This window comes from Portunus trituberculatus, chromosome 30 (genome assembly GCF_017591435.1).
Source record: "Portunus trituberculatus isolate SZX2019 chromosome 30, ASM1759143v1, whole genome shotgun sequence".
Lineage (NCBI taxonomy): Eukaryota > Metazoa > Arthropoda > Malacostraca > Decapoda > Portunidae > Portunus > Portunus trituberculatus.
Window position 1 is genome coordinate 11,378,961 of NC_059284.1, and position 21,289 is coordinate 11,400,249.

At 41.3% G+C, this 21,289-nt stretch overlaps 2 protein-coding genes across 2 annotated transcripts; one reads left to right on the forward strand and one right to left on the reverse strand.

Moving 5' to 3' along the window:
• The first annotated feature begins 1,968 nt into the window (after positions 1-1,968).
• On the forward strand, positions 1,969-10,597 carry LOC123510894 (SH3 domain-containing protein C23A1.17-like). The gene is given in 3 exon segments (XM_045266362.1): positions 1,969-3,390; positions 4,694-5,424; positions 5,427-10,597. Coding segments are annotated over 3 exon segments (1,746 nt in total). The 5' UTR covers positions 1,969-3,379; the 3' UTR covers positions 6,431-10,597.
• A 132-nt stretch (positions 10,598-10,729) lies between these two features.
• LOC123510896 (carboxypeptidase B-like) lies at positions 10,730-17,784 on the reverse strand. Its single transcript, XM_045266367.1, has 8 exons — positions 17,380-17,784; positions 16,530-16,680; positions 14,077-14,223; positions 13,237-13,371; positions 12,886-13,112; positions 12,329-12,474; positions 11,657-11,772; positions 10,730-11,196 (listed from the first exon to the last, which is right to left on the reverse strand). The coding sequence occupies exons 1-8, from the start codon at positions 17,782-17,784 to the stop codon at positions 11,072-11,074; spliced, it is 1,452 nt and encodes a 483-aa protein (XP_045122302.1). The 3' UTR covers positions 10,730-11,071.
• Positions 17,785-21,289: the final 3,505 nt, after the last annotated feature.

The following is a 21,289-nucleotide window of genomic DNA, read 5'->3' on the forward strand; positions in this document are numbered from 1 at the left end:
CCGAAGCACTGCGTAGTGCGTAACCAGGAAAGATCAATACAGGTCTTGATGCACTAGCTGTGGACGGCTTTCACTTGGGCACGTGTCCGAAACTATGGCAATGCATTCCCACAACAGTAATAGTGATATCAGCCTTGGGAAGTGGTGAGGTCGCCGGTCAGAGAAAGTCGACGTAAACAAAGAAGATGATGATTTAGCTGTACTATTATCGTAACTTCGCCCACCAAGGATTTGATGGCTTACTTTTGTGGAAGTCTCCCCCTAAAAGTGTCTTCTTTCTTTTGATAACTGGCATATGAGAATAGAAAAAAAGAAAAAATCCTTTCTCAGTTTCAGTGCAGCGGGACTCATGATCTCTTAAAGTTGCCATGAAGTAATTAATTAACTGATCCGATGCAGGGACATGATGCCTTTGATGAAGAAGACGGCGTGTGTAAATTATTGTGCATTGTTGTATGAATGGGAAAGGATGTTAGAAGGAAACAAAATAGGAACAACACACACACACACACACACAGAGAGAGAGAGAGAGAGAGAGAGAGAGAGAGAGAGAGTTCAATGCCAACGTACACTTCATGATATTAATAATGAAGTCACCAATATATAGATGGCAGCGGGTCCTCTTCTGGTTCATCATAACAGTGGTGATAACGGTACAGCGTGTGGTGGTGAGCTATCATCTAAACCGCTGACGCCACCAGATACTATAGTATAAGGGCCGCGCATTCTTACCGTTTTGGCGTCATGTCTTTATGCTGCGATCTAAAAGGTTCAAGTGGAAGTTATTGGTGGTCTTTATGTTCTCTTGATTTTAGTGATAGTTTAACTGACTCGATTGGATTTTTTTTTTTCAGCGGTTTTCATAATGCTAGTGACGGTTTAACACATTTTAGTAGAAGCTATATTATATATCTGGATTCTCAACTTTGTTTATTCATTATCATTCTTCTGCTAATGGTTTAACAGGCTTTAATGAAAGTAGCTGGAGTTTTCCATTTCTGATAAAGCTACTGATGTTTTAACAGTTTCGATTAGATTGAGCAGTATTTCAAGGGCGTCCTCATGATTAATTGATTTAACATGTTTTAGTGAAGGATGTTTGTTTTATATTATCAAGAGTATTATCATGTAATGAATACTTAACACGGTACTCATGCATGAAAAGCTTAGTAATCGTCTATCTGACTTTCGGAACCAGTTTTACATGGAAACGTAAAGCATTTCAGATACGCGGCAAGGGTAATTTAAATGTTCTCCTTCGGACACGCCTGTTAGCTTTGTTTAGGACATGCCTTAAGTAGTGCCATAAAAACAATCGAGGGTTGCGTGAGGAGGGTCTAGGCCAGTCATTATGCTTGTGAAAACTAATTGAAGATAACGACTGTCCTTTTATCTCATTACAACCACCATCCTGTCTTGTCCCACACCCTTAATGCTCTGCCCAGCCACTATATGAGCTGCGTTGTGTTCCTTTACGTACAAATATCACGCGAGCGCGCCAGTCTGTTGGTCAAAATAATGCTGCTCTCTCTAGGAATTCAGGAAATGCTCATATCATGGGTGTACCAGAAGAGACGAGTGATTCTATAAATTAAGATGAATATTTCAAAATTCATTAATAACATTTATTTGAAAAGAAGTAATGATAATGATGTTGGTGATGATGGTGGTGCACGTTAGGTATCAACAACAACGACAACAACGATGCAGGAATCAGTTTCGGAGTTATTATAAGTGATCATAAAGAGGAACAGCTAAGAATGCAACAATTAGTAATAATGGATGGCCTTTAACTAGATATTACGTTTTTACAAAAATAATTAATTCATCTTTACTTTTCTTCTGTAGAGGATTAAATCAATGTCTCGCTCAAGTTCTTCGTAAAAGGCTCTCTGACTTTATTTGATGCACTTAGAAAAGCAATATAAACAAGACTGTGCTTCCACATTACACATCGCAATACTCATCCCTTTCAGCAGTACTTCACATCCTCCTCCCTCTCTCCCTCAGGCTTAATTCTCAGACTTCACGGCTCACAGCGGCAGGTTTCATCTTAACGGAGTGGCAGCCCATGATGGTTCCCACGTTTGCTGTAACCTGATCTGGTCTACACAAGCCTTCCCTGAACAACCCTCACTTCCGCTTTTTTCCCTGCGCCTAGCAGTAATATTTTCATTGTCTGTGGAAATTTGCCGCATTAACCGTGGGATTTGCATGTCCTCGTCATTACGTGTAATTTGCACGTTACGTTATAGTAGAACTACAGAACGCTCCGGTAGTGACTCATGTAATGTTTGGGAACCATGCAATAACAAACATTTTGTGACATATCTCTTACAAATAACAGAGATGCCTGTGCGCTAAAGTAAACTGTATTGGGTCTTTCACATTGTGGTCTGTGACGGCGACTTCAGGCTTGAATATTTCCTAGAGATGGCAACTTGTCTTAGGTACTTCCTTTTAACAGAGAACTCTTGTCAGGCACTTCAGCTTATCTTACGAAATCCTCTAGAGTCTAGGGTGCCGAGGCAATAAACAAAAAGAAACTTTATGACACCCATAAATATCCTCGGTTGGGTTTTAAAATTATACATGCCCTAAAGAACCGGTATATTAGCTTGGAAATATTTTAAATTATTGAATACATTTGAAAAGTATAAATTGAGGTCTCGACTCACTACCCTAATGTAAATATAGGGCGTGGGTGTGATAGATAAGCGCTGAGGGTACAACAGATTATCGTTAGAACCTTATGGTTTGCCTTTTTCTTATATGACATTCTAGAAGCAATAATTAAGACGGCTCGGTTATTGTACTGGTAACGTGATATGCATATAATACTCTGACATTAAGCAATCATAATCAAAATAACCTAAGCGCAACTCTCCAATGATACCGATCATGATCGTACGCAACAAAAAGCAAGCACGCCACAACACTACTGCTGGTTTGCCGCTGTTACAGGTTCATTATTTGGACAAGTAGTAAAGTAACTTCAACGTGGTGGGCGCAGTGTGAGGATCGCGGCGTCATGGTTAGCTCGGCCCCGTTCCTCCTCCTCCTCCTCCTTGTACTTGCAAGATACCACCAGCATCCCATTAAATTATTGACTTCAAAGATCCTTTATTGATGCATCGGTCTTGTATCAGATAATGAGTGAATTATGGAATTGTTCAAAGGTTTTAAAATGTAAAAAAAAAAAACTACACCAAGAGTGGAACAAATTGATTTTAAGTATTAAGAGAGTGAGCAGTGGGCGGCCCGCGTGAGACCTGCGAGGCAGCAGGCAGGGACTCTGAGCCGACAGAGAGCGTCAAAGTACGGAGTGAGGGTTGTGCTGTGTTTGTCGTGACGGATTATTCGTCTCAACACCGCTACAATGAGAGGACGGTAAGACTTGAGACTGTTTTCATGAGGCGTAGCAACATATGGAGCTAGCCTTCTGCATGTGTATGACGAGAAGTGCACCCTGTAGTGGGTGGTAAAAGGAAAAACAAAGGGCGTTGTTTGAGGTGGGTAGGTGAGGGAAGTGGTGTACCCGCACCACCCCCTCCAGCCACTGGCCACCTTCGGGTCGCTCATCTCAGCGTCAGACCCGCATGTCGCCACCGCGTCCCCCTTGGCCCACTCACATATCTAGTCTACGTTACGAGTATTTTCTTGAGCTTAGTGTGGAGGGGAAAGCGTGATGCACATGGAGGGCAACAGCAAGGCCGTGTGTTATGGCGATCAGTGTGGTGGTGCTTACTGCTTGATGTCTTTCACAACCACCTGCTGTCGCCACAACGATTCCTGTGTAACTTGATTCATCATAGGGAAGCAATGGGGAGTATTTCCATCCATAGCCTTCCTTCCACGTGCTGCACTGGGGATTGTTGCATTGTAGCCTTGCACTGTGTCCGGCCTCGGGAAAGAATGGCGATCTCATTAGCAATAAGGTGTGCACAGGAGACGGTTACTGAAATAATGTCAATCTTGCATTGTTGAGATTTCCTACTAGTGTTATTTTATACATGAGATCTTTTATTCATTGGTTTATATTAGTTTATATTGGTTTATATTTTTGTTATGGGAATGTGCAAGCTTCGTTGGTCTCAGGAAGGACGCAGTTACCGCACGCATCCTGCTTTCGCGGAATATACAGATAGCTGTCCCACACTCAAGGAAAGCTTTGCCATGATCATAGAATTTGTAAAGGACGTTCGTGTTGGTTGTTTAGCTGTCTGTTGTTGTTGTTGTTGTTGTTCATAGTTTTTTTCACGTCTATTTTTTTGTTCGTTATCATTGTTGTTTTGTTGTCTTGATTTTTTCATTATTATTATTATTATTATTTATTTATTTATTTATTTATTTATTTATTGTTATTGTCATTGTCATTATTTTAATATTATTATTTATTATAATTTTCTTTTACATTGATGACATAGTAAGATAATGTTAATCATTGTTTTTACTAATCTAAAGGAATGTTTGAATATTGATATTTATATAGATATTTATTTATTTTTTTTAATATTTGTCACATGTTGTTGACATACTTGTCTCCCTAATTTCTCCCAAATATATGCTCAGTAAATTAAACTGAATTAATTGAAGCTGCCAATCATGCACCAGTCAATTATAGGAACTCTCAATGCTTTTTACTTTTAAACAAATATGAATCTAAATGTATTGATGATGGTCACTCTTGCAGGAGGAAGGACCCGCTGGAGGTGTGTGAGTTAAAGCACACCAATGCCACTCTTAAGTTCCATGAGTGTGTGTGCACGTTTGACTATCGGCTCCACAGGAATTACCAACAAGCCCTGAAATACAAGCACTGTCTCCTGGCTGATGAAATGCGAAGAATTGACAACTTTGAGCTGTACGTGATCATAGCTGTGGTTGTGGGAGTGGTGCTGATATTTAGTGTGGCAGCTTTTTGTTCCTGCAAGTGGTACCTCCATACTAACAGCAACCCGTGTGGATGCTGTCCATGTCGCTCCTGCAAGAAGAAGAAAAGGAAAAAGAAAGAGGAAACAACAGTAGTAGAGACAGATGGTTCGAGCAGCCATGGCTTTGAGAATGGGAACCAGGCATGGACTCCAATACGCCTTGTTCCCTCAAAGGAAGGAGCCACCTACTCCCAGGAGCCTCAGCCTGATACTGAGAGTGTGGATGGCAAAAGGAAAGGATTTTGCATGAAGTTTTGTTTGAGTGATCCAGTTCAGGACTGTTGTGAGTTCTTTGACTGTGATCTCATGTGGCGTAAGAAAAGCATTTACACCATACCAGTGTTTGGCCGCCGCAAGCCGCCCCCAATGCAGAGGAGACCCACTCGTCCTGCACCCCCGCCCCCCAAGCCTCCTGTTCCTCCCATTGTAAAGCATTCTGAGCCTTTGCATATTGGTTTTGAAGAATCGTATTGTGAACCCATCCCAGAGGCACCCCATCCCCAGACCCCGTGAGGGTTGATCAACCCAGGGCCATGTATGTTGATCCATTTTCCTTCCTGCAGAAACCATTCCTGAGAAGCAAGGAAAAGATACCTGAGGAGGAACCAGAAGCCCTGTACAATAAAATGAAAGGCTTGGTTTTTGGTAAGAAGAAGAGTGGCAGTATGGCATCCCTCAATCATGTAGGAGTGTCAAAGAACCCAGACACAGTTAGTAATACATCAAGTAAAAAGAGCAAGTACAGCAGGACTGGGAGTTTGGCCTCCCTTCATAACCTCAGTGATGAACAACTGGACAGCAGCTACCAGGCCAAGAGATCCATGAGTCTTGCCTCTCTGCACATGGTGGAGGAGGAGAACACCCAGCAACTGGTGCCAAAGGGGCCAGGAAGCAGGTTGAATGTAGCAAGGATCAGAGGCTCACTTCATAACATTTGTGAGGATGATATTCCTCCTTCAATGAGGACAGATGAATACATAGACCTTGAGGAGATGAACAAGCGTATAGAAGCAAAGATGCTGGCTGCACAAGGTAACACTACTCAATATCCACCCACCCCACCACAAAAACCTGCAGTAAACATTGAGAATAAACCTGCTCCACCTTCAGCCCCTTCAGGGCTCAGCTTGGGGACACCAGACTTCATTCCAGCCTCTGCTTTCACAAAGCCCACAGGACCACAGCATTATCCTCAGTACCGGCCAACCTCACCACAAGGGGAGGGAATGATGTCAAAGTATTACCCACCAGTGCCTGCAACTCCTGAGAAGCCTGCAGTGCCAGCAAGGTTAGCTGTTGGCACACCTATTAGTGGCACTGGCACCTTAGGAAGGACCAAACCCACAGTGCCACCCAGGCCTGGAAGTGGAAGCAGCTCCCCAAAACCTCGAGCACCACAGCCGCCCTCCACCCTGGGCAGGTCAGGTCATGTGGTGAAGCCCACGGCGCCGCCACCTCCTCCGCCTGTCACTGCTCCCATTGAGTCTTCCCTCTGAGGATGGTCATCGTAGGTGCTTAGATGGGATCAGTTACACTACTTGGGATTCATCATTCAACTACATTTTGATGCTCAACCAACACTTGTGTTGTTTCTTTTTCATTAAGTATTGTCACTTATTGAGTGGTTCATCCTCATAACTCATTGTGAGCTTCACAAGTCACTTAGGTAAGAAAAAATTCTTTGCTTCTTTGTGTGCAGTACAAAGATGGTATTGGTCAAAATAGTCTTCCTCTCCATGATGTTGATTCATACCAAAGTTTAGTGTAGTAGTTCAGCTGTGTCCTGTTGTACATAATGTTCTGTATGCATTTAGGCTTCAAAGAATGCTGAAGTGTTCAGTAACTTAGTCAACATCATTGATAGGAGGAGGTAAAATTTTTTATCATAGTTAACATGGCAAATTTCCATTTATATCCATATTTCCTATCAAGGTGTTTATTCATTTTTATATCACAAAAGTAATGTTACATACACATATATTTATTCACTCACCATTCATGTTATGCATATAGGTTCTGTAGTCATTGTTTAGGAATTATAGTAAGAGAATATCCAACCTCCATAGATAGGCAAATGTGATTTTGTATTATTTTGTAATACATTAAGCCTTCCCCAAAGAAATGGGTGGCATACAAGGAATACAGTATGCATGAATACACTCAAACTTGTATGAGTCCCTGGAAATGTTCACACAACTTGATATTTTGATATGCTTGTGATTTTATGTAGTAATTGAGATTCTATCCAGATCCTCAAAAAACACTAGCACATATTTATGCTCATTTTGCACACATTATTTTGACAAACTTTGGTACACAAGCAGGATCACCATGCAAAGTGTTCAGGGGAAAGGAAGCAGTGAGGCACCACAGAGAGCCTGCTGGACAGACACTGTGGCTGCTGCTGCTTCTCTGCTGCTGCCACACCACCTTCACTGCTCCCTCATCTGATGTAAGCTATCTTGAAGTTCACAGTTTTTAAGTTCCCTAGTCTTCATTATCTGCTCAGCTCATGAAGTCTTTCCATATTGATTAGCAGTTTGTTTTTCAGTTTGTTTCCTGAAGTGGACAGTATTCAGTAGTTAACAGAGATATCAACTTTATCATTTAATTTGGAAGTGATACATATGTATTATAGTATTATATTGTGTTTTTTTATTTATTATTATTATTTTTTTTATATATCTTTGTACAAATGTGTTGGCTAGATTTAAGATGCTTTAGTTACATTATGATTTCTAGTGTTTTAGGAATTACAGGTTTTATATTTGGCGATGCTTATAACATGCCAAAAATAATTGATTGTGGCAATAATTATCTACGTAGAAGAATCAGGAAACTGACTCCAGTGTAAAATATAACAGACATGACATGGGTATTATTACAATGAATTATGTAGTATTCAGTATAAACCAGTATATGCAGCCAGTCTTTTTAATAAAAGCATGGTTGTCACTGAACGGTATTGTGCTAAATCAGACTCCTTATTGCATTGAATGGTCCTAAGCGCTTAAGTTTATTGATAGTATCCAAAGAAAGACGCCTAGTGGGTACAGTGGCATGAGTATGCTTGTTTTAGAGCAATTTTTTCATGCTTGTTATCTTAAGTGTTTTTTCTTGTAGGTTATCCATTTTTGCGGCTGGTCTTGATAATTAGATTCTTACTCATTTACTTTGAGGCATACATGCTTTGCAATATCACAGAGCTATCCTGCCTTTCTGATCTCTTTCCTTCCAGTCAGTGAAGGGTTCCACCTAGCTATTTGAAAAGATTAAGGTAAAGCAGTTGATTAATACTTCTAAGATTTGTGCTAATAGGAAATCAAGTGTTTCATAATGACAATATTCACTTTGGGCTAATGAACAGGTCTTAGTCAGCAATATGGTGTGACAGTGCCCACCTTCATGAAGACTGCCTTTGAGTGAAGTAAGAAACTTGTTACAGCAGGTTGGGATGTGTCATCAGAGGGATTAAAGAATATTCTCTACAATTATGGAAAATCATGATGGTCATAAATGGCAATATTAGAATGTATAATGTCTCATAAACAGCAGGTACATTTATTATGATGATTAATTTGAATTAAATGCATATTGGTGCTTTATTATTAGATAAAAAAGGCTAACCATCTTGCATAATTAATATAGGAAGTCTTTTTTGTAACTTCATTGTGAATATTTATGCAAAAGGCCACTGTAGTGATATATATCTGATGATGCAATGGAAGATATTGTTCCTTATCATAATTATCTACTCAAATTGGCATTTTCTTGAATAACAAGATGTGTTGACTGATACATGACTGATGTAAAGTAACAGTGTCTTGAAGTCTTTTCTGCATCTCTAGTGATTTCTGAACTGTCATCTTTGTATTTTGTATAGGCTGTAATTTTGTACATTGTGTAAGTAGTTGATGGAGGCCAGTTGTAGACATTACTTGGACCATCTGCCTCAGAGTGACTGTGTTGAGGCTGGTGAGTGTCTCACCTTGGCCAGGTGTCAGGTGTGCCATTTCATCACTCATACAGGTAATCCTGACATAGAATTGTATTTAGTTCATCTTTGCTGCATTTTTATAAAAATTTCCATATGCTTTATGGCATGGTTTTATTAGGGAAGTTTCATGTACTTATGTGTTTCTTTAGTTGCAAGGAACTTTGCTCGTCTCATTAGGCTTCCTCCTGGACTGAGTGATGGCCTTTTCTTATGTGCAGGAGCATTAGTGTTATGTGAGGGACACTCAGCTGCTGGAAGGGACAAAACTCAAAATAAATACAGAGGTGGAGTATCAGGATTGAGTCTGCCTCAGAATTATGTATTGAACTTCAGGCAAGTCTCAAAATGTAAGATAACAGTTTTCTTGCTGTGAGTGCAAGATAATGACTTGCAGTGAAGTAATAGAATAGGGCCCTGTAGTGTGTTTTTTATCAGATGGGTGGATGATCACTAACTGGCTGCTATTATATTTAAGGATCTCATTGAACAGCCTTATTCAGTATTGACACACTGTCAGATACCATTAGAATATGTGTGTGTGTGTACTTTTATGAGTTTTTAGTATTTTTGTTGATATAAATGTTGTTTTTTGACATTTTGTGTGTATATTTTACAAAATCAAGTGTTAGTATGAATACAGGCAGTACTCTACTGGCACTTTATTTTCTCATTGAAGAACATTGTTGAATTCCTCTCAATTTGTTATACAGTGTCACATGTTTTGCCTTTCATTGTAACATTTTTGACCATACAATATATTGACAGTATTTTGTACATGTTGAGATTTTCTATTTACTTTTCCAATTAATCTTTACTCCTTGGCCTGGCCTGTTTAAGCGTCATTGTGAGTGAGTTGAAGTTTATCAGTAATGAGGTTCAGTCATTATATACTCAAGTTATTTTTCTCTCTTTAACTCTTCATTTTCTTTCCTTTCTTAATTGCTTTTATCTTGGATGAAATTTGTAGTCCCAAGTTAGGGCTGGCCAAAAGTTATTCATATGCTCACTAACTTAGAAACATTTGTGCATTTTAAGAGCATGACAATATTTTGTTCTGAACAAGTGTTTATATCAGACCTAGAAGATTCCTCTTGTGTGTCATTACTATTATGTTTAGTGAAAGCAAATGTTTTCATGATTTATTGAAATAAAGGAAAGAAATTCATATTGTTATATCATATCACATAAAAAGAAAGAAAAAAATAAGAACAAGGAAAAACAAAACTTTTAAGGAGAAAGAAAGGAAAGTAACATAGCACTACTTTTGCTGACCTTGAAGTGCATAGCTATGTTGCTGAGCTGCTACTGCTGTGGGGGTGAAGGGCTGAGGGTGTGCTTGTGTGTGCATGCATGGGAAATGCATTCAGACTTACTTTATATTGTAATTATGTTTTGTAGTGTAGGCTTTGCTGTACTTTAGTGAATTAAGGGATTGAAAAGAATACTTAAATCAAAATGTGTTAGATATGTATGTATATGAGTAAGTTATGATGTATGGTCAGCACAGTGGGTTAAGTTCATGGCTATGTATGTGTATGGAGGAATTCTTTGCTAGATGATAATGCCAGTATGAAATAGTTCCAATATGTTAAACCCATGTTCAGTTGATTGTGATAATGTATGCCATACTTTGTATGTAGTGTAAATAATAATGGAATTAATTGGATGAGTGCATTAATTCATTTATTCCCATGAAAGAGAGAGAGAGTGTGTGTGTGTGTGTGTCATAAAGCACAATGTATATTCATCATATTACTTTATTCAGACATTTAGAACATAAGGAAAAAATATGACCAGACATTTTGTATAACTTTATTATTGTAGTTCATAAATATGTTGATCAGTGTGTTAAATAAATAGTGAAGTGAATAAATATTGAATAAATAATGTAAGTAATGAAGTATACATACCTACATACATTCCAAACACACAAGGGGAGCAAATCACACAGGTAGTGAAAGAAAGGGTAATGTCCCTAAAAGATAATACAAAATTATAAATAATTTTACAGGGACTGAAATCATTGTTGCTATTGGTACTGTAATCTTTCATGTGTACAGTTTTATCATCAAAATTATGACGAAGTGATTGGAGGGACGGTAATTGTGGGTGGGTGTATGAGGTGATGGTTTAAAGTGTTTCATACAAACTTTTTGCCCGGGTACAGCTTATGGAAGATTGCCTCCGTCATGGCCCTGATGCCCAAGAAAGTCTCCTGCGCCGTGGGGTGAATCTGTTCCTTGGGCAGAATGAACCCGTAGTTGCCTGGAAGATGGAGATAGGTAACCTTTGAAATTTGCATTGCTGTTTGTTGCATCTGAATCACTAATCTCTGAGACAATTAGTTTTGAAGCCTGTTCCAAAAATAACTCTAGATTTGAAAGCCTCTTCTCTGTACAATGCTTTTTTATGTTGTGAATTATTATATTCGTCTTATCGGAGATGCAAGAGTGTAACACTTAAAAGTAACGAAATTATATAAGGAATCTGGGAACAGTGAGGAAGATAGGCTATGATAAAAAAAAAAAAACTTACTGATTGTGCTATATAATGAATAATTAAATCACATACACACAACACAGTAACAAAAACAACGTAGAAAAATTACGTAACCCGAATTTAGGGAAGCTAAGTGATACGTTGTGTAGGCGGAGGAACACAGAGGAGGACCGTAGGAGTAACAACACGTGCAAGGAGGGCGGAAAGCTACCATCTCATTTCTCACCTCTGTCTCTCAGTTCAAGGGCGTAAGAGTAAGGGATGCCTGCTGTGCCGTGAGCGAAGTCCATAGAAGATCCTGACGCCAAGTAAAGCAGGTCTGGGACTGTACCAAGCGCGTACCTGTGTGAGAAGAGGATGTAAATTAATTTGTTGTCAGCCTGCCTGCACTAGTTCTCGGCCACCGTGACAAGTATGGCACACCTGCTTTGGGGTAAGTTTGAGATTATTTACGTAACGCACTATTATTTGTATACGTATCTTATACGTATCGTTAAGTATTTCAGAGAGAGAGAGAGAGAGAGAGAGAGAGAGAGAGAGAGTACATTAATGAAGAATAAGATGTAATTTGCAGGTATTGTTCTATTAAAGGAACAAAATGAGTATCGATATCTACATCCGGTATTAGCTCCTCGTGTACGTCTCAAACTGGGATTCTGAAGCACTATTACTGAAAGCTCTAGTTAAAGTTACAAGGGCTTTTAAGTTTTTTTTTTTTATCGTTCTAATTACAGAGTATCAAGATTTATACAGTACTAAAAGGAGAAACACTCGTAAGAACCCGGCTAATAATTTTTGCGGCCCATGAAAACAGTGGTGGAGCATGATTGATGAGAGAGTAAAGCGTTTCGGAATACAGGTCGAACGGTCGTGAATCAACATAAAGATCCAGACTTACTCAGTGGCGTTGTAACTCTTGATGGCCTCTACCGCCTTCTGGCCCACCTCTATCAAGTCTTTGTTGTTGGCAGCCAGCGTATGGGAGGAGGACCATGGTGCCATCCACATCTGGGAGTACGCGTGGATAGTCACGTACACCTTTAGCTGAAGAGAAGCAGAGGTTAGTTTGTTCACATGAAGAGAATGAATAAGTAGGAACGTGTGTGTGTGTGTGTGTGTGTGTGTTTGTGATAGTTGACGACGTCATATGTCGGAAGATCGGGGGTCGATTGCCGGAAATACGCTCTCTATACCATCTTTAGCCATAATTTATGTTTACTTATCCACCGACATTTGCTGTAAACGTCTCCCACTTTGAGTTTCTTCCACTAATTTCCATGAGTGATGCATTGTGTTGCCTGTGGCTTTAGATATGGTCATCAGAACACATCAAAAAGAAAGTGGAGTCACCTCTCACGGCCGCAAACAGGTTGAAAGTGGCTATCAGAAGGATTTTCTAGAGTAAGAATGCCTCTAAACCCACGCACTATAGAAGTAACGAAGCTAGTGCCTTACCTCGTCCTTATGAGTGAGGAGGAAGTCCGCCATAGCTTTGGTCTCAGGCTCGGAGAAGGGCTCGGGACCGTGGTAGATGCTGCTGCAGGGATAGTTAGAGGACCCCTTCGTGGCCCATTTATACCCGAAGTTCCTGTTGGGATCCACACCAACACAATCTGGGAAGGCAGGGTTGATGGAGCGAGTCTTGCGCCACAGCCTGTCCTTGGTGCGGGAGAACTCATAACCTGTCGGAGAGGAGAGTGATGAAGGCGACGCATCCCTGGAGTCATGTGGCGCTTTTGTGGCATGTTATCCTTTTCACTCCAGTGTTTAACTCTCACAGTATAGTGAACAATGGTCTTTTCTCACCGTCGGGGTTGGCAATGGGCAGGATGTACCAGTCGAAGTTGTTGACAAGCTCCGGAAACTCCCAGGCGTTTTCGACCAGACGGTAGAGAATGTACATGGTGGTGGCGGGCGCGATCCACTCCCGGGCGTGCATTCCTGTGAGGTAACGTAGAGTTAAACTAAGGAACAGGTAACTTTCACTGATGCGCCATCTCCTCAAGCTCCATTAGATGGCGTGGAATAGCAAAGATGGTGATTCGAAGCTTTAAAGTGCGTCTGGTTTTATTTTTTTGACCAAGACCTTCTAGGCTAAATCAAATGAAGGATGTTACGTCATGAGTGGTCGAAGCGGTAACTAAGGGATACGCTGACATGGTATAAAAGAGAAACCCTTCTTTAGATAGCCCTCGGTACGTTTTCTTTATACGAGGCAGACAGGCAAAGGGAGAACTTACATAGTTTTGCGTCACGCCATTACCAAAGAGTTTGAAGGCAGTTTATGAAAAACTCTGACAGCTTTGTGCTTTGTCACGCATTATTTATGGATTAATTAATTAATTTTAAGCTGGGGAGATTGTGGCGAGGGAATCATGACAGCTGTGTGATGATTAGGTAATGAGATGATTATGACAATTACTGTTTCTTTGACGTAATTAGTGGCTGGTTGATAAGGTAGTAAGTGAATTAAATAAGTAGGTAAATTATTTAATAGATATCTGATTGTTCATTGGGTAACTTGTTAATTTGCTTGATAGACATTCAGTTTGCGTTACTGAGTAGAGACTAACTGATTGACTGAATAGCTAAACACTTCTCATAACAACAAGTCAACGTCAACAGAGAAAACCAACCACAGCTTACCTCCGTCAATCCAAATAGCGGTTCTGTTTGGCCCTGTTGACACTTTGGCGACCTTAAGTGACCTGTTTTCTGACGAGTAGCCGATTTCCTCCAGCGTGACCAGGTGTGGGTACTCCGCCTCCAGGAAGTATAGGTACTGCTCCATCTCTGCCGAGGGTGAAGGGACCAGGTGAGGGGGAGAAGGCGCAGGGATGAGGGAAATGAAGGAATGGTAGAGTGAGGGAAAGTGAGGGCGCAAAAACAAAGTGAGGGGAGGTGAAGGAACAAAGGAATTAATAAGGGATTGGAAGGTGAAGGAGTGAGTGAGGTGAAGGAATGAAGGAATTGTAGAGTCGGGAAAGGTGAAGGGGTAAGAAAAAGATAAGGGATGAGGGAGGTGAAAGAATGAAGGAAATGAAAGAAGATTGGAAGATGAAAGTGTAAGAATAAGACGAGGGGTGAAAGGAGAAGAGGGGAGGTGAGGGAGGTAATGAAGAGAGGTAGATCCATCGACAGTGAAGGAGATGGAATGGGAGAAGACAGCTGAGGACAATGAGGTGGAGGAGGAGGGTGATAGACTGTGAAGGAGTAGGAAGATGGACGATGAGAGAGAAGAGGTGGAAGAGGTAAAGATAAATGAATTTATTGATAACACCTGCTTCATGAGAAGAGGAGAGGAGGAGGAGGAGGAGGAGGAGGGAGTAGGAGGAAGAGGAGGAGTAGGAAGAAGAAGAACAAGAAGAACAAGAAAAGGAAAAGGGAAAATGGATACGAGAAAATCTGCTTAATTTTCATCTCGTTAACATTGGTATGACTCATTTGCTGTTATCTTCCTATTCTCTCTCTCTCTCTCTCTCTCTCTCTCTCTCTCTCTCTCTCTCTCTCTCTCTCTCTGAGGCGTACGTGGCGGCGGGACTCTGGCTCAAACTCAGTCAAGGTTATATGCATCACAAAATGAATGCCAAAAATGCCACTCGACTGACCTTCAAAGTCTGTGATTACGCAATGCCGGTTTTACGCCGTTAACTTAATGGAAGGTAGTGGCAGTGGGGCTATCGGTGTGTGTGTGTGTGTGTGTGTGTGTGTGTGTGTGTGTGTGTGTGTGTCTTCTATTTGTCCTCTTCAGTGATTTCTTTTACATCTATTTCTTCTCTTCAAATTTGTTTCTTCTTCTTTTCTCTCCTCCTCCTCTTCCTGTTGCTCCTCCTTTTCCTGTTCCTTCTGCTCCTGCTCTTGCTTCTGCTTCTCCTCCTTCTCCTGCTCCTGCTCCTGCTCCTTCTCCTTCTCCTTCTCCTTCTCCTTCTCCTTCTCCTCCTCCTCCTCCTCCTCCTCCTCCTCCTCCTCCTCCTCCTCCTCCTCCTCCTCCTCCTCTTCTTCTTTCTTTTTCCTGCTTGTCCTCCTCCTTCTGCTCCTGCTTCTACTTCTGCTCCTCCTCCTCCTCCTCCTCCTCCTCCTCCTCCTCCTCCTCCTCCTCCTCCTCCTCCTCCTCCTCCTCCTCCTCCTCCTCCTCCTCCTCCTGCTAGTGACAATAGGAATCTAAAAGTAAAGTAAAAAGCAAAGAAAATGCGAGTCTGAAAAAGAAAAGGAAGAAAACAAACCAAGATAACTTTTTCAGACGACTGTGCAGAAAAAAAGTAAAAGTGAAAAAGGACAGTGGGATAAGGAATTTCTGTCTCTTATTCCCGAGGTAACGTGACATGGTTATCTAAATTGTGACAGTGAAGAGGAGGGAGAGGAAGGGCTGCGCGTCTCCTCTTATACTGGCGTCGCTAAGGAGAGAGAGAGAGAGAGAGAGAGAGAGAGAGAGAGAGAGAGAGAGAGAGAGAGAGAGAATTTCACACGAAGAGAAAAAAAGTAAAGAAAATTAATGGAAGGATTTTTACATTTATTTTCTTACAAAACAGAGAAATTGACAAGAAAAGAAAAAAAGTGTAAATTTGGGTAGAGAGAGAGAGAGAGAGAGAGAGAGAGAGAGAGAATTTTACACGCAGTTTAAAAAAGTAAAGAAAATGGGAAGGATTTTCATTCTTTTCTTTCAAAACAGATAAATTGATAAGAGCAAGAGAAAGTGTGATTTTGGATTTTGCTTGAAGACTGTTGTGAAGTGACTCTCATCTTCTGTTGGGTCTTTAGTTGTAAGTGTTGCTGGCCTTGGCTAGACCTCTCACATAACATTGTTTAGTCAAGCATCACAGGGGAGAAACGAAAGGGAAAGCGAGAGAAAGTAGAATAGTTTTACATGATATAGTTTCGTCTAGAAGTACAAGAAAGAGAAAGAAAAGAGAAGAAAGAAAAGAAACAAGACACCTATTCACATAATCAATCTCTTATCTAACAAAAAGGAAAGAAAATTGACAGTCAGTTCTCATCTAACCAGAAAGAGTGAGAGACCAAGGGAGGTTAAGGAGCAGCCCTGTTTTAGTTTCCCTCTGCCTCTCTCCCCGTCGTTTGGTTGAGTTAGCTTGGTGTCTTACCGTCAAAAGAGTGATACTTCTCCCACGTCATCGGGTGAGCGGGACGGTTCCAGCTGAAGAAGAAATCGTCCTTTTGCTTGTTGATGGCGTCCTGCAGGTCCTTGATCACCTCTTGGTAGGGCAGGTTGTTGGCGGAGAACAGCTGCTTAACCTGTAGTGAGGAGCATGGCTTGAGGTAGGCAGGAAGACAGAGAGACAGAGACACAGGCAGGCAGATAGACAGACAGACAGACAGTCAGGAAGGCAGACAGGCAGATAAGGAGGGAGGCGTAGCAAGAGGCACAACGGACAGAAGTGAGGCAAAGATGGGAGATGATGGGAAGTGCTAAGTGTTTGGAAGCTGAAAGGGCGAGTGAATGATGGGAGATGAGAGAGAATGCGTGAGGGAAGGAAGAATAGATGGTGCTTATAGGAAAGAAGGGAGAAACAAGGAATGAATGAACTGCAAAGGTAGGAGAAGGAAAGAAGATAAAAGGGATAAGAGAGATGTTAATGTGAGGAGAATGAGACAGAGGAAAGGATACGATCAAAATGAGGAAGGGAAGGAGGAAAACTGCCGAAATACAATAGAGGAAGTAAGTTGGAAGGGTAAAGGGGACAGAGACATAGGAAGGGTGGAGCAGGAAGTGAGGAAAGTCAGTGTTACATGTTAATTAACTTCATACACGACCTTATCAACTTTCACATCTGAGGTCTCTCTCTCTCTCTCTCTCTCTCTCTCTCTCTCTCTCTCTCTCTCTCTCTCTCTCTCTCTCTCTCTCTCTCTCTCTCTCTCTCTCTCTCTCTCTCTAAGCCACACCACGCACGTCCTTCCTCTCTGCACGACACTGCACGCCCCTCAGCTCCTCACCTTAGGCTCAGCGGCGGGGGGCGTCAGGAGATCGACCTCAAACATGTGGCTTCGCCCTTTCCTCCTCCAAGACCACAGATCGACTCCCTCTGCGGTGTCCAGAGAGTCCACCACGGGCAGCTTGGAGTCCTCGACATTCGCTCGAAGGAGTTTGTACCCTGTGTAGGAGACCGCTTCGTGCCCTGGCTGCTGGATGTCCCCGTTACCTTCCCTCTTGACGGCAGGGAAGGGAGGGCTGGAGTCATCGTCCGCATGGGTGTTTGAGGCGCTAAAGGAGTCACAGGGCACGTCTGGGTCTTCTGAGTAGCATGGGTGATGGAGGGGCGAGCACAAGGAGGCCCCGAAAAGCGTGGCCATCACAGCCAGCACTGACAGAGGGGCGTGCGTTGCTGCCCATCGCGCCATTGTTCAGTGACCAATCTTTTCCTCTTTAACTTGTAATGGAAGTGTTAAGTGAGGAGCTTATGTCCTTCGACTTTAATTTTGTTTTATCTCTCTCTCTGCGTGGCGGCGCAGTGCGAGGGTCGTCTCTTCACGGCGCCGTCTTGTTCTGTGGCGCTGTTCGAGTAATTACCAATCTTGCCTTGTGGAAAGTGGGAACGTTGGTTGTTAACAAGTGTATTCCTCGTCATCAATCTTGCCGCTTCTGTTTGTTGAAGTAAATAATCCAGTTCTTGCATGAAATTTTCTGTTTGTTGTGTCTGTAGCAGTTTTATTTTTGTGGGAAACGTATCAGTGTTGTTTTCCCAGAGACTGTAACCTTACTGGCTGGCAGCGTGACGCGGCAGTTTTTATACAAGCCTGTGCGAGGCGGCGCGACGGGCAGCAGGTGTCCAGGCGCTGCTCGCTGGCTGGGGAAACCTGCGTGAGGGTCAGTGCTCAGGAAGTGACGTCTGCATCACAGAGGTCACGCATTGCCCTCAACACCATAACACGGATGTCCTTAACCTTCCAACCATCCCTCCTTTCCCTTCCTTCCACTGCGGTGCCGTCACCCCGCACAGACCGCCGGCCAGCACCACGGAAGGAAAGAGTTGATAGTGACCTGTATTCATTGACACCGTTTTCTCATCGGAACTGTTCAGAGGCCACAGAGATGATTGGCCAGATTCTAATGGGTGATGTTTTGAAATGGTGTAGGATCCATGTGCACGATAAACAGTCACTAGAATTACCAAAGTACATGAGAAAACAAGGGAGGCTGCCAGAGTTAACCACCAGTCCTACACGTGACAGTTCTTTATTGTAGTTTTGTGTTCGTCGTATTAGAAAGGGATAGAACATTCAACAGTTTTATATGATTTGATTTGTTTTGATGTTTTCTTGGCCATTGTACTTGAAAGGCTCGTAACGTTTTATCAGTTATATTGCATCGTATATATGGAGTTATTATTATTATTATTATTATTATTATTATTATTATTATTATTATTATTATTATTATTATTATTATTATTATTATTATTATTATTATTATTATTATTATTATTATTATTATTATTATTATTATTATATCATTATTATTATTATTATTATTATTATTATCATTATTATTGTTGTTATTGTTATTGTTATTATTATTATTATCATTATTATTATTATTATTATTATTATTATTATTATTATTATTATTATTACTACTACTACTACTATCATTATCATTATTATTATTATCATTATCATTATTATTATCATTATTATTGTTATTATCATTATTATCATTATTGTTGTTGTTGTTGTTATTATTATTATTATTATTATTATTATTATTATTATTATTATTATTATTATTTTTTATTATTATTATTATTATTATTATTATTATTATTATTATTATTATTATTATTATTGTTGTTGTTGTTGTTGTTGTTGTTGTTGTTGTTGTTGTTATTACTATTATTATCTATTCATAAATATATTTTTTCTTAGTATTATAATTATTTCATAGTTAATGTATAAAAAAACCCGTAATATTTCATTCATTATATTAATTTTTGTTCAGTATGATGCTACTTTAGTCATTGGAACTTGTGACACGTGTGTTATGTGGCCGCGCGTGTCGGGGAGACACGCCCACCCACCCACCCACACATCGCCGACTCCCCCAGCAGAACACTAGGCGTCAGGCATTCAGGGACACACCAGGGCCTTACACCACACCCGGATGAAGGACCGCTTTTCCCCCCACCACCACCACCACCACCAACAACAACTCTCGTCCTTATCACCCTCCTCCTCTTTCTCGTTCTTCTTCTTTTCCTCCTCCTCCTCCTCCTCCTCCTCCTCCTCCCGATCCCTTTCCCAGAAGTGGTCACGTGAACACAGTGTGACAGCTCCTCGGGCGTGCCATAGCCCGGGGGGCGCCAGACACTGCGACGCCGGCATTCTCCATGGCACCTGTCCATCACCGGCACTCGCACCTAGCACACTTTCTTGTTCACAGTGCCACGGTTCTTGTAATTAGGAATGCCAGTGAAGTCTTTTGTTTCTGTACCCGGAGGCGTTTATGAATACAAGGCGTGAGCGTGAAGTCGTGGCCGTGAGTGACGTAAGCAAGCAGTGAGGAATGAGGGGGTGGGTTGCTTCGCCTTGGTCGGGACACAGCAACGGGCATCGCTCCTCGAGGTCTCCGCAATGCTTCCCCGAATGCCGCCACCGCCGCCTCGGGAATAGCCACATGCACACCACGGGTTTTTCTAAGGCGCCTCGTGTACTAACGGTTAAAAAGTCCTACCCTCCCACGCTCCTTTTCATTACCATGTTTTCCCAACCTAATCCTCCAACCCGCTAATGAAAGAAAACCTGAGGAGTGATGAATTCAAAGGAGTTCTGATTGAGGGAAGCCACAAAACATAGGATAAATTTGGCGTGTACTGGGTGTACTGAAGTCTGTTTTGATCAAGAGAAGACACAAAAAACAGCGTGAATGTGGCAGAAAACTTAATTTTTGCAGCGGGTGTACTGGGGTCTATTTTGATCAAGAGAAAACACAAATTACAGCGTACACGTGGCAGATATCTTGACTTGTAGCAGCGATTGTACTGGGATCTGCTTTGATGAAGGGAGTACTCAAAATACAACGTAACCATGGCAGATATCTTAACTTGTAGCAGCTGGTGTACTGGGGTCTGTTTCGCTACGTATGGAAACCCGCCCCAGGCACTCCACATCACACTTGTCTTCCTTCGCTTGACAACCACGGCCGCAGTAGTTGTTTGTCTCGGGATGCGCAGGAGTTTTCCTAAAGTTTCACAACGGCAGGGTAATCTGCGGCTATCGTGTTCCTTTCTGGTTACTCGCCCGTGATTACGTAAATGGACTGCGAATGTATTTAAAAACAAACTCTTAAATCAACCGTTGCCAAGCTGAGTTTTGGTGAATGTGTTGGATATTATTATTATTCACTGAAATTTTTTTATTTTTGTTAATCTTGTTCGAAGTGAAAAGAAGGACACGAAATAAAGAGGCTTGTTCCGTAAGAAGAAACAAAAGAAGAGCGTTAAATGAATTGAAAAAGTTAGTTAAGTGGATATTTTCCCCTCTATGCTTATTTACATTCATTCATCTGTTAATCCAGGGGTTCTCAATCTGGGGTTCGCAAGATGATTTCCAGGGGTACTTAGATGGCTGATTTATTGATACATCCTTTGCAGAATACCTTTGCATATTGAGTTAGTGTCAGTCACTAAAGTAACATTCTGTTCGATGTCAAATTACTATGGGTAAATGGTCTTATAACTCAGAGGGTTCCTGACGAGAAAAAGGTTGAGAACTCCTGTAGTTAATGAATCCATTTTATCAACTTATTTATTCACCTTTTATTTTGTCAACTTATTCACTACTACAATTATAAATGCGAGTGGTTCACTGGTTCTAGAAAAGATATAAACCTAAACATAGATAAAAAAAA

Excerpts from the sequence above, each read along its gene's own strand:
- LOC123510896 (XM_045266367.1), bottom strand. The coding sequence starts at position 17,784 with ATGGCGCGATGGGCAGCAACGCACGCCCCTCTGTCAGTGCTGGCTGTG. Across the intron at positions 12,475-12,885 it reads TCCTCACTCATAAGGACGAG|CTAAAGGTGTACGTGACTAT; the intron begins GTAAGGCACTAG and ends GCTTCTCTTCAG. Across the intron at positions 11,773-12,328 it reads AAGAGTTACAACGCCACTGA|GTACGCGCTTGGTACAGTCC; the intron begins GTAAGTCTGGAT and ends CTTCTCACACAG.